Source organism: Sander vitreus, chromosome 13 (genome assembly GCF_031162955.1).
Source record: "Sander vitreus isolate 19-12246 chromosome 13, sanVit1, whole genome shotgun sequence".
Taxonomy (NCBI): domain Eukaryota; kingdom Metazoa; phylum Chordata; class Actinopteri; order Perciformes; family Percidae; genus Sander; species Sander vitreus.
The window spans coordinates 10,104,009-10,117,825 of NC_135867.1; the positions used below are offsets into that span (position 1 = coordinate 10,104,009).

At 38.7% G+C, this 13,817-nt stretch overlaps 1 protein-coding gene across 2 annotated transcripts in view; it reads right to left on the reverse strand.

Moving 5' to 3' along the window:
* gabrb2b (gamma-aminobutyric acid type A receptor subunit beta2b) overlaps positions 1–13,817 on the reverse strand; it is a 68,072-nt gene that overhangs the window by 17,256 nt on the left and 36,999 nt on the right. For both annotated transcript variants that reach the window (XM_078266377.1, XM_078266378.1), the window contains exons 4-5: positions 13,387–13,607; positions 3,115–3,197 (exon numbers count right to left, since the gene is read on the reverse strand). In XM_078266377.1, the coding sequence (XP_078122503.1) occupies positions 3,115–3,197; positions 13,387–13,607 (304 nt within the window). The remainder of the gene's footprint in view (positions 1–3,114; positions 3,198–13,386; positions 13,608–13,817) is intronic.

Genomic DNA, 13,817 nt, shown 5'->3' on the forward strand with positions numbered 1-13,817 from the left:
AGGTGGGATTGGTTGGCAAAATGGTGAATACCTGTGTACAGTGAAAGTTGCAGTTTGCAATCTAAACAAATACATTAAATGCTTTTTTGCCCAGGCTCAGTGAAGCAGTAACATCCATCCACCTTAGAGGTGTTTATAATATTTCTTAAATTACCTTTTAGTCAACAAGTGACAAAACTGTGTGTATTGGGAAACGAGGAATTTCAAAATGATTAATACTGAGTATTTGTGTGCGTGGTTACTTGATAACAGATGAATTACTTTTATTTTAGACTTGAAAACAATACGTTTGCGCCATCCTTTCTTGCAAAATAACCCTGCTGATGCAGCAACCACTGTACTGAAGCTTGTTATTGCATGATTAAAAGTTGTTAATTAAACTAGGGTCAGCAATTTAACTTGTACCTAAAATAGTTAGAACAGATAAGGATGAAAGGATAAAAGCCTAATCCATGAAAGTTCTTGGATATTATATTCAACTTGTCAAAGCTTATTAAGGACATCACTCAGTGGCTCAATACCGGGGAAATTAGGAGACATTGGAACAATCAAACTCACTGGAAAAGCCAACAAACAGAAAAAAGAGCACATATAGACGGGGGTAGAGAGGGACAGAAACATAAATCGGTTAAGAAAAGAGAAAGAACACAGTTGCATAAAAACCAACCATCCAACCCAATGAGTTAAGTCATCTAATGCTGTAATGCAACACTAGATCTAAGACAGTCCAAACCAGCAGAGATCCTCTTCATACTGCTGCTTCAAGGGCCCCTCAATTCCTGGGGCTCAGATGAAACAAAACCGGGAAAATGTGCGTTTTGTTCTGAATTTTTTTTCAAAAATTGTATATTTCAAACAGAAAGGGTTAAGGATGTTTGAATTTCTGGGGAAATCAAAGAAAAGGATTGGGCCTCTCAAAACCTTTAGAATATAAGTTATTATGCTACTCCATGTTGACAGTTTTATTGTAGAGACCTGAGGAACACCCCTCAGGCTATGGTGTGAGCAGGTCATTAGAGAGTCGTCCTTAATTTTAGGTTCATGAGGGGGGTTAAAGACAAGCGAGTGAGGTCACTGGCAGAGGTTTATTGATGTTGTATCTTTTACGGAAAATGTAGATGGGATAAGGAGCTGTGATGCCAACTATACTGTCATCAGTAAAGGAGAGGGGAAGGCCTGTCTAGCTGGCTTGATGTAACCATGTTGAAAGACAGATTTAATTAATTTTTTTCCTTGGTTCCCTTCAACCATTTGGCCTAACAGTTTACACAACAATGTGTCTCATCCTATTCCACAACTCTTTCACACTAATCTGCCACAGCCTGATTGTAGTTCCCTCTCTGTTCACATTCTTTCCTTCCTAAGTCTTCCTAAGTTTTCCTCTTCAGTTTGTTTAGACATTTCTACTGCCAACCCGACTGTACCTATCTCCAGCCCAGTCATCCTAAATTGTTCCTATTGAGGACAGATATTATGTGTTTTTAATTTAGCATTTGATATCAACAAACATGTTGAAATACATACAATTGGTACAGTTGGTTTATGTGCACATTGTAGTCCACTAGCTGACTACCGAACTGTAGAGCCTTAATGCATTCCTGTAACCACACTCTCACAGAAATGCTGGACAAATGATCTGTATCTGGGTATACAGCACATTTTGGAAAGTGGCTATGGAGCTGTATGAATCCTTAGCCTTGCAAACAGAAGGTTCCAGGTCTTATACTCGCATCTAGTGAAGAGTAATATCTTCAATATATCACAACAATGGCATGTGGAAGTTATCAAAGCAGATACTGTCACTACAAACACATTGCTGGTTTCAGGCCTCTGCTAAACGTCACTCTTTAACTGTATTGTGCAATCTTGAGTTTAAAAAAAAATCTTAAATTACCTCCTTTGCTTATTATGCTCTATTTCCATTTGTATACCAACACCAGCTGTAGGCCTCCCAGCTCACTTGCACAATTGAGTATAACACCCTTAATCTCTACATGGAAACTACATTCAGATGCATTTACAGTTATCCAGTTGAGTTTTGACTAAGCTTGAGCTAGTGTAACAGAGTATGCGATCAAATTTAACTTTCCCTGTGATTGTATATGAAAGGTGAGGACACTCCTTCAACCTCATTTCTACATTAGTTATCTCTAGCGTGCCAGCAACTAAGGTGGTTGGTTATTTGCCATTCGAGCAGCTGTAAGCATAGTAAGTTATGAAGAAATTTATTTGGAAATGTGAACATGCCATTTTAGGTTTTATTAATAATACCATTAGAACATCTTAAATTAAACTACAGACATGCTGTACTTTTTCCCCCAGTTATCGAATAATGAAAAGCTGAGCATGTAAAAAATTGAAAGAGAGTGATAGAAATACAGCCAAGGTCCTGGGCCTTAAAACCTAGTATTCTGTGGTTAAATGGTAGGTGCCGTAAAGGTGACACAGCACCCCTAGGACACCCATTATGATGTATTGCTGGTAAATTCTTGGGCTGCAGCTTTGAGCTTTCAACATAGCAACAACTCTACTTTATCACTTTAGCAGCACGGACAGCGCACATTAAACAAAGTACTCTGCCTCTGCAGTGAGGGAAGAGGCGCTCATTGAGCTATGACCATTAGCTAATTCGATGAGAGCTATCTGGTGTACAAGATGGCTGATTAAAATAATTTCCCCTAAACTCCCACCAACTACACTGTGATGTGTGATATCAGTGTGGTTGGAAAAAGACTTCCTTCTTAGAACCATTTTCTATGCAATAAAAACTGCTATATAAGATTTATCTTATACAATATTTTTAGAAAAGCAAATTTGGCTGAGGGTATGTTTAGGAAGAAAAAAAATGCCTTCTCTTTTACCAAGGGAAATGCAGCAAATTGGATGGAAAGGATTATGTTGAAAATATTAAAATTCTGAGTAAATCCTTGTACTACAGTATAGCACAAATTGTTGAGACCCAGTGCGGGCCCAGTCACACATGGCTCCTGACAGCTGAATGAAAAAACTGAAGCCATGCCAGTATGAAGGGGTACAGACACTTACAGCACTCCAGAGATTTATAGCCCTGACAAAAAACAAAATAATGAATGAATAAAAGGAGGAATTACTCACAACTCTCTATCTCGAGTGTGCAGTTTTGCTCATCCAATGGATACCTTCTCAGGTCCATCATACAAGCAGCGGTGGTAGTGATCCTGAAAACACATGACACAATGAAATGTCCAAGTCAAGGCATTGTAGTGTTTGATAGACTGAGAAGTAGAGGTTAGGTTCTTGTCTTCAAAGGTGTCATGAATTAAAGTTGATAAATGTTAGTACAGTTTAACTTCATTCACCAAAGCACTTATAGTTACATCTCACAGAATTCTGATGACCGTTTATCATCCCCTTAACCTTGAGTAATTAAACAAGACTTAACATCTTAAAAACCTAAATGCAAGAGTCTTTGAGGGTTTGGGGGTGGTGGCAGCGGTGGTGGGAATTCCACTGGGGATTACAGGGCCAAAGCTAATCCTTATGTCCCAGTTTTAGCATTGTTTGGATAATCCTGTGGGTCCTCTGTCAGGCCCCACCTGAGAAGCATGTCATGGCAAGGATCAAACTCGGTGGGACAGCGGTGGCAGCAATAGGCCAGAGATAACAGTGGTAGTGTTTGTACTAGTGCATGTCATCATGAAATGTGTGTGTCGTGAAAGGGAGCGTTTTACAACCTGATGATATCCCAAAGACTTTACACAGCAAAGTATTAAATCATATTTGCTAGTTACTAGTACTAATATGACTACAAGAAGAAGAATTGAGATTGTTTCCATTTTTTAAGATGTATTCCAAGTACAACACATCTGTAGGGCAATGTATAATACAAACATGACACACACGTCTAAAAGCTTATTTAAGTGTGTAATATACAAGGCTGTTTGTGAGTGTCCAAGTTTGGCGTAATTGTCCATCCCTCCCTCTGATGAGTTGACCGACTGCTTTGCTTTGTGAACATTGTTGTTGAGTGTGAAAGGTTTTATGAATAAACCAGAATAAAAGAGATTGTGGGAGGTTTTTTATGTTTGTCTCTGCTTAGAATAAAAGCACATTTTCATGTTTTAAGTTCTGAATTGTCACTTGTGAGGAAAGGGTATAATAGGTGCTGACAGAATCCAATTTTTACATAAAAACGTCATCAACAGGGCTATGGTAAACTCCATTTCAGTACAGTCAGTGAAGAATGTTTCTTTAGCATGGAAAAAAACTGTTGATTATGTTCTAATTCTCTATTGAGTAGCGTTTATTATTTCTGTTTTTCTCTATTTTAATAAGAAACACTTCATGAGTTGACCTCAAACCAGCTCGTGAAAATGTCAAAACACATTGACGTAATCATTTCAGCATTGTTACACTGAGCCTGCCTTTTCTTTTAAAGAGCTGCTTCAAACAACTGTGATGTTTTTTAACAATGAGAGCCAAAGTAAATACCACATTCTTTATAATTCTGCTTGAACACCTATTCTAATTTACATTGCATTTTTAAACCAGATACATGGGCTGTAAGCAATTAACTGCAAATTAAACAAGTCAGTTTAAGATGGGTTATTTATGGAATCATTGCTCATAAATGTAATTAATTATTCAAAAAGAAAAGTGTTTGCATGGTAAGTGCTTTTACAGTACATTGGCTGCAAACTGTAGTGGTCAAGGAGCAATAGCCCTCTGCTTTACTGCCTCAATCATATGGTGTGTGTGTGTGTGTGTATATATGCCAGCATAATAGTATTTATAACATTCCAATCTCTATCAAAACAAATAGACAGGGATGGATAATAAGGGAAAATAGCAGCAGCCAACCATGAGTCAGTAGATCAGGTTATGTTGTCCATCAGACTTTGTGAAGGGAACATAAGGACGAGGCTGTGAGTAATAGGCTGCAATTCTTTCCCTGGCTCTGGTCTTGTGTGAGAACTTGACTCCCACTGAGGGAGTTGCCACAGAGCAGCACAGCATGGTGGGTAATCGTCTAGGCACACCTGACAACATAGATACATTTGTGCCAGAAGAGAGGCTCATCTTGAGTCCAATCCTCTGTGTTACACAGCAGAGATAATCACCCTGGTGTGTCCCAGTGCCTCTCACTCTTTTGCTCTCTACTCGCGCTCTCTTTGCTCTCTCTCTTTCGCTATTCCATTATTCAGACCAACAGTCACTGCAACACCAATCTTTTTGCATCTCATAATCAATTTTTTTGATTGTCAAATATTGTCCAATACGCAATTGCATATTGGACAATATTTGTCAGAAAACGAAAAGATGACACAGCAATACTTAACAAAGCTGTTGTGGTCAGTTTGTGTTTCGAAGTAATCATGCTCACCACAGGCAACATATTGCAAACAGGTGGGACCACACCTACCAGTCCTTGTGGTATACCAAACTCAGCAAAAATCAAAGGAAAGTATAGTTTATACATGACTAAATGAACATTGTTAGGGGAGATTGTAAGTTAAGAAAGTATATAAACACTTAGTAGAATACAGGAGGATTCACCCACACAATATCTAAATATCAGCAGTAACCCTGACATCACTGCATCTGATGGTTCAAATCATTCTCTATACTTTCATTCTCTTTTCAAGCGAAGATGAGAGAAACTTTGAGGACATAGGATGTCAGGTGAGACAGGGAGGGGACTATCATAACAGCACCTTTTAATACCAATAAAGAAGTTCAAAGGGAAGAGCTCCAGCATTAACATGCTGTTTCATATTACACACCTCAGGGGTTTCCACCCCCCAGAGTGAGACGGGAAGGTTGTTTGAGCCTAAGAGGTTTAGATGGATTCTCCTTTTCTTTCTTTCTTTCTTGTCCCCTGTCTTTGTCGGCATTTATTTCTCTCTGATGGATTTGCTGCTGGTGATGGGGCTCTGTGGCTTCCAAGTGTTTAACCAAGGAGTAAATTGCCGGTTACTTGCTGGCAACTTTCTGATCTCTGTGTCAAGATGGAGTCAGCGGTGTAGAACTGAGAGCAAGAGCCCTCTGGCAGTCTTTAAAAAGACAGTGTGGGAAAGGTAAAGGTTATGCATGTTTGTGTGGTGTTGTGTGTGCATCTGTGCTCTGTGCATGTGTGTGTTCTGTTGCTGTCACTCTGTGGATGTATGTGTAAGTGCCTGATTGTGCTTGCAGCTGTCTCGCTCTCCTTTTACCCTCACATACTTTCCCGCTTGTCTAATCCATTAAATGATGCACAGCCACATTTCTCACCCGGTCTTAGCATAGTCCTTGGTTGCTTGGTTACTGCCTGAGGACACTGCCAACCGCACCAACTGAGCCCCATATGTTGCATCACCTGCAGTGACCCTCCATATTTACCAGATTGTGCTCGAAGACTCTGTTCCTGGATGGATCAAACTTGTGAGGTCAAATTAGGGCCAAGTAGCTTTAAGGGTTTCCAGCAGTCATTGGGATGCAGACCAAGTAAATGTGTTGACTGTTGTTGTCATGCTGGGTGAAAAGTAACTTAAGTTTGTTTAACTCAAGTGTGGTATATAAAGTGTAACTTACAATTAATTCCACCCTTTTTACTTAATTACAGTACATTTTAAGTCACTTACACTATCCATTGATTCTGGTCCCAGTCTATAGCGTTAATTGCAACAGTTATTTGACATTTCCCGAAAAATCAAATGATGCTGCCCCGCAGAGTCTGTTTAAAGTACTAGTATATTTTTGACATACTGGTACTTTACGTGTGTGGCATTTTATGCTGCTCTATATCTCTTTTTTTTTAGTTTACTCTTACACAGCAATGTTTTCTAGTGTTTTTTTTTTTTTAGTTACTTAGATTTCGATTTTACATGTAAAATATAGGATAACTTTATAACTAACCTGTCTGACAGCCTAATCCCCACTCACATTCCCTATAAATTCCCTATAACTTTTACCCTCAATATAGTATTTCTTGCATTGTGGTACAGCAATAACCTGACTCCGCCAGATGGATTGCTTCGCATTTGCTCAGCATATCCATCTGGGAACTTTCCGTTGGAGAACTTTTGGAAAGGGGCGAAAATACTGGTTAGCTGATTGGATAAGCCATCTGTCTATCACCACCTATGTTGGTGATAGACGGGAGAAGAGCAAAAACAAATTTTCAATGAAGGAATACTTTCTAATTTGGATAAAACTTGCGCGATAGCTACGCTCATCTCATCCATGGAAGCCACCATGTTGTTTAGACTGAACAGTCGCTTCTCGTTGCATCACACCTAAACCCGCCTCAAAACCAACGCTGATTGGTCGGTCGTTTGGCGAACGGCTCCAAATTTTCTCTGTCTCAAGATGCCATACTGATCTGCGAGTGGAAAACTGGAGCTCGCGAGATCAGGACGGTCTCACGAGGCTAGTACAGCAATGCTTACTTTCAAAAATAATGAAAGCCGTGTACCAGAGCTGCATTATTTCATATTCAAGATAATGACAGCTTTCAGAGAGCACTCATCCTTTGTAGCCAGCTGGTTCCTACCTACAGCCTACAAAAAAAACATAGAGAGTAGGATGCCAGTGGAACCAAGTCCCTTGGATGCTGTTACACTAATTTCATATTTAACAAATAAATAAATAATTTTGGAAGGCATAGTATTGTTTGGCATTTACTGTAAATGTTTAGTCAACCTGATATTGAGTATTGAAAGCTGTATTACTTCACAGAGAGTTTACGTCGGGAGATGATATTGAGTCCCGACTAAATGTATTTTCATTTCCACATTTTTTCACAGTCCATCAGATAGATACCTTATCAGTCCTCATATCACTAACATCCACCATCGTGGACAGGCTTTAACATCCAAGCAGATTCTTTGTGTCGCATTACGTTTTTTGCAAACGGCAGTTTTCTTATTGGTGATGCGGATCATATTGTAATAGTAAAGCCAATGTACGCAGAGCCGTCAGAAGTGTGACTCGCTCTGAAACGTTTTTTAAATGTTTTTTGTATTGTTCCCTGGACACAAACCAGTGAGAGCCATTAAAAAGAAATACATGATTATGAATTATAGTTCTGTTAATGATCATGGTGCTGCAGCCTCAGAATGGGATTAGTATAGCTTACTTTTTCGCCTGCAGGATTGCACCCAAATGAAATTATAGGTGTAATACAATTTCAGTTTTCACCAGTAATATAAGTTAACTGTGATTAAACATGAAATTAATACACTGTTAATGCTTACGCATTGACTCGAGCAGCAATTTTCTCCCACACCAATTTTCTCTCTGTTGCAGCAGCAACCGCTATCTTGCTTTTTTTTTAACGAAGTACATGTTCAAACTCGCTGTTTGTGCGCATGAGCATTTCCGCCGACCCGTTTGTTTGTGGTTGTTACCATGGTGAATCGTAGTATCATGGCTCCATTCATACTGCCTTTTTATTGTGGTGCACGCGCGTGAACCTCAATCAGCTGTTCTGGAACTGAAAACTCAGTTTCCCATCTCAGGGTAAATCAACTCAGACATCAGGGTTACACTCAGTTTGTTAAACCTCCTTCCTGAAACAGACCCCAGATGTCAATTTCTGCTATTTGCTGTTGCTTCTTCACAGGTAATGCCCTTGAAATGGTGGATTTACTTTTGAAGATCAATATGGCACTGTTACAAGTTGTGTGGGAAACCAACACTAGTTTCCATGCCAACAGATATGTGCACATGAATGCATGTCAGCCCACAAAAAGGGTTGGTGCTGTTTGCCTTTTAGCCACCATAATAAATTCCTGGGAGACATTGGCAATTCAATGGCAAATACAGAAACAGTGTGTGTGTGTTTGAATATTCATCAGCTGTTTGTACAGTATCTGTGTGGCTTTCTCTATTATCAGCATCGTTGGACTCACTGCATCCAATTACATTTCCAATAAAAAGCCTCAATGAGAAGATTCTCGTCTTCAACAATGCATCTCGCTGTTTGTGTTTACAGATAATGTGGCCACTATTTCCTTATTAAAGTATGTACAGTATGTTGTATTTCTGTGACAAACTAACTGTGATGCACAGATGACTATGAGCACCACTATATGTCAGACGTGTTTTGTAGGGACATTTTTTCTTATCATACCCACCATGTAACTTCAAAATGTCATGATGGGCACAACATAATGACATCAGAGTCTGATGATCCAAACAAATCTTAAACCGTGTTCAATACTCTGAGGTTGCTTCATGAAGTAACATTGCTGTCTACCAATTCTGATCATTTAAATTGTTAAACTTTTACAGAAAGTAGAAAGATAATGTTTCACATAGCTGTATTAACTACCAGCATTTCTTACAGGTAAGTTACTGCTTGTCGTCACATTGGACATTAGTCTTTCACGCCGCTTAGTCAGAGCACTCAGACAGTGCTTGTTTCAGGGAGAGTTACATGCTATAACTATTTTTGATGAAAACCTGTCCGTTCATCCGCCCACCACTTCTGTGCAGCGTCTTTGCTGGTTGACTGGCAACTTCACAGTGATGCCTGGCTGTTGTTCGACTAGAAATAGTTCCAGCCGCAACTCCTGTGTACGGACTACACAAACAAGACGCAACATGTTTGTTAGTGAGCTTTAGAGATGTTGTTAAGTGTGTTTTTGAACTTTGGACAGAGCCATGCTGTTTCCCCATGCTTCCACTTTTAATGGCCCTAGCTCCATTCGCAATGCACAGACATGAGAGTGGCATTGATCTTCTAATCTAATTATCAACTAGGAAGCAAATAGTATAATGGTTATTAAATAGTGTATTTCCCAAACTATTGCATTAATGTTGAGAACAAAACACCAACTTTGTCCCTGAGTTACTAAATATATGTATTAATAATTTCACATTTTGTATTTCATATTTGTATCCTTAGGATGTCAGAGTATAGGAATTCTAATTTGCATAATCCCCATTATTGTTCATATTAGTATTGCTTTGGTGTATTACTACTGGCTTCTGCAATAACCCAATTTTCATCTCAGGGACCATTACAATTCCATGTAGTCTAATTTATTGGCATAGTAAATTAAATAATTAAAAAATGTGTATTAGGCTTTCCGGGGACAGTAATATGCTATATCTGCATGTGCTGCGGATTTGTGTGCACTCACTGACATGCACAAGATCCCATGACCTAATTTAGGATTTGTAAAAAAAAATTTGTGGTCATCCTACTTACATGATATTGAGTGTCAAGGGTGATGGATTTCTTCTCCCAGTTTCAATCTAATCCCACTTCATCCAAAGTCTTTTTTTTTTATTTGCCCTGACTTTGTGTCAGAACTTCTGCAGTGCACTGGAAATGTGCAAACCCATATTCCAAGTGATTATGGATTTGTCATTTGCATATTGGATTCACTGGTTGGGTTGATATTGTAGGTTATCCGTTTTAATTCAAATGGCTTGACAGGGGGAGGATTTGTACTATTTGAGTTCTATTTCAGCTTAATCTGACCCTCACAATCTGCTCGTGCCTCTCTAGCTTTCTTCTGTATGCTTTTGTCTACTTTTAATGTTCGAGGCAATAAGCACATTGGCTCTGATGAAAGAGGGAAGCATTCTAATGCAATGATCAAGCACCATTCTTATTAAATGAGTAGCAGAAGCTACTGTAGTATTAAATATCCTTGCTTTCCTAGGGGACTGACAGTATTTGTGATACAGTTTGTCCAGGCTGTCACTGATTTTTATTTAAAAAATTCCTTTATTCCCACACTCCAATGAACCTACATTTTTTATTTTTTTTAAAAAACCTCATCATCAAACGACTTCAAAACCCATCAAACACTCTGCTTGATGCTTTGTTTACGGTCGGTGGGAATCTGGTGTGTAATGCTTTTTATCAAATCAAGTGTCTACAAATTACTTTAAACCCAGCTATGATCCAGGAAGAATTGTCAGTAAACCAAGTGTAAGCTTGACAGAAGGATTTGGTTTCTACCAAGGGATTTCTGATTAAATCTGAAGGCAATAAAATGTATCAGAGCTTAGAAATTATTCTAAAAAATCTGAATCTAATTGACTTTGTACATTCAGGAATAGGCCTAAATTCAGTATCAGTTTTTTTTTAAATTTCTTTTTAATTTCTACTCAAGGCTGTTTCACACTTGTTCCATGAAAATTAAAAGTTGAATTAAGAAAATGTAACATTGTGACAAAAAGTAGCTGCTTGAAGATTTTGTGCTGCATTTATTTTATATTGATTATATACTTAATCTTTATCTGTCTTTATCTCCTGCTTTTCTCCATTTCTAAAGAATGGGATTGCTCTTCCTTCTCCTACCCTTCTCCTCTACTCCTGTTGTAACTACAACCCTCATCATATCCAGCAACTAATTACCCTCTTGTTGCAATTCAAGTGTTAAGAATCATAACTATTTATTGGACTTAAACACATTACTTCCTTTGAACCTTGTGTCAAAATACAGCAAAATACAACATGCTGAACTTTTTAACAAGCCATTGGGCAAGTAATGAAGACAGACAACATTGATAAAGAAGACCAAAGAGCGCAGTAGTGACAAGATGTCTTTCTAATCCTTATCACCCCTCTCTCTCCTTCTTTGTCTCATTGTCTCACTCTCCTGCAGCGGTGCCAAGGTGCTGCCATGATAGCCATTAAGATGTTATGGTTTTCAATAACTTTTTATAGTTAGGGCATCAGAGTCCTATTTGCAAAATGAACTGATGAGACATCAGTGAGGTGTGAGAAGTGCACTGTAATCATATTAACTTTTGAGAGGTTAAAACTCAGTGGAATGGGTCAATCAATTGATATTGTACAAAAGGAGCTTTGTTTCTGGCAACTGGGAAACGGCGCCAAACAGACTTGGGGAAATATTCAGAATACCATCTAAAGTAGCCTCCCCAAAGAATGTTTACAAATAAAGGTTAAAACCTGATGTTTTGTAAAAATAGTACTCCAGTCTTTGTAGCTTTGAAGGTGTCAACAAACTCACTCCCATTTTCTGAGAAACTCATCCATCACAGTCATCAAACATCAAAGTTTATGTTAAAATGTTAAACCATATGCTCTTCAATTGTTCTTTAGTAGGACAGATGACTAAGATAAATGGCTATTTCAAGCAACTGACAATATTCCATCAAAGCCCAAATAACATCACAATTAGGGATCCCATTTTGCATGCATGCATAATGTCGGTGTTCAATTCTATGAGGGAATATGGAAAATGTTCCTTTTCCTCTCAGCCTCTGACAGGGATGGTCCATGCATATGATTGCGTAATGACAGGGGAATGGTGTTCCCCGGTGGATGTTTGTTTGGTCATTAATTCAGCATTACCAGGAAAGCTAAGGTGACTTGTTGGTCAAAGTATGTTGCCCTTGTGTGGCAGACAGCTGTATGGCTGTTAGACAGTGTGGCAGTCTGCTTATGATAGAATGATGATGAAAGAATTCTGTGTGGGTATGTGTGGTGGTGGATGGGTCAGACAAACACAGGACTTTCACCCAGTAGACCTGGGTCTGTGTCCCCTTTGAAAATATAAGTAAACGATAAAGAGTTTTAACATTTTTACAAACTACATCAAGTTCATGCCAAATCAGAAGTAAAGGTAACAGATTTGAACACAAACCACAATCTTTTTCTAAACTGAACTAAGTAGTTGTGTTGCTTAAACATAACCAAGTAGTTTTGTGCCTAAACGTAACCAACTGTCTCCTGTGGGTCGTATTAGATGGTAGGAAGAAACAACCTATATTGTTGTATAGTTTGGAGGGATTTTTGAAAAAATATAGCCTAAATTTCTCTATTTTCAGGTTCTGATAACAAATGCAGTTCACAGAGCAAATATGTATGATGTAGCAGAAAAAAACAACCACAGAAAGTTTAACTTCACAGATGCTTTTTGTTTAAACTTTTGGTTGTGATAAAAATTGAGAAGACTTTGCAATAGAGTTGAATTTAGTGTTACAGAAGCCTTTAGTTGATGATGTGCACATGTCCTGTAAACTAGGACACAAATAGGTCACAACATCAACATTCTAATTTTTGCCCAGGGGCAATATATCAGTAGTTTTCTTCATCCAGCTCTAATGAGCTAATTACTGACTGGGTCTGATGCAGCAATTATTGACTCATTGTTATATTACAGTTTGTAGAAGTTAGATGTTTCCTCCCAGGTTGTTTTTTGAAAATGGAAAGTACACTGACAAAAAATGAAGTGTGAAGTGTTTGACAACATGAAGTGGAAATGACTACAATTTGTGCAGTAGTCTATCATTATCTGGTGCCGTACTCGTCCAGCATGTGGGAGATATTATGTATTTTTCTGTTTATTTGCACATGTAAACATCTAACACCTTGGTGTTCTTGTGTAGTCAAAAATTGTATTCTGTTTATGTTATTTCTTCAAGAGATTAAAATCTCACCTTAGACCGTACAGTACGGTACCATCCGGGTGCAGTCGGATCATTCTATTTTTCACTGTGACACCGTGGACAAATGATTTCTTGTCATTGAGGAAGTATGTGTCGGGGACCCAGAGCTGGTCAGCCACCCGGTTATCTAAGGTCAGGTTGAGGGGGATCTCAGTGTAGGACAGCCGTTTGTCTCGCCAGGCCTGCTGGAAGTACATTGTCAATGTGTAGTCCTGAAAGTGCACAGAGAAGGAGCAAAGGAGGACAAAGAGGGGGATGGAGGGACAGAGCCAGGAAATTAGGAGAGGAAGGAATAGAGGCCGATAAGAAAGAGAAGAGATGGAGAGAAAAGACAGGGTTAGTCCAAAAAGAGACTATTTTACACAGCTGCTCTGTAATACAGTACTTTTCCACTGCAAACTCTCAGATTAGATCAGTCTAGG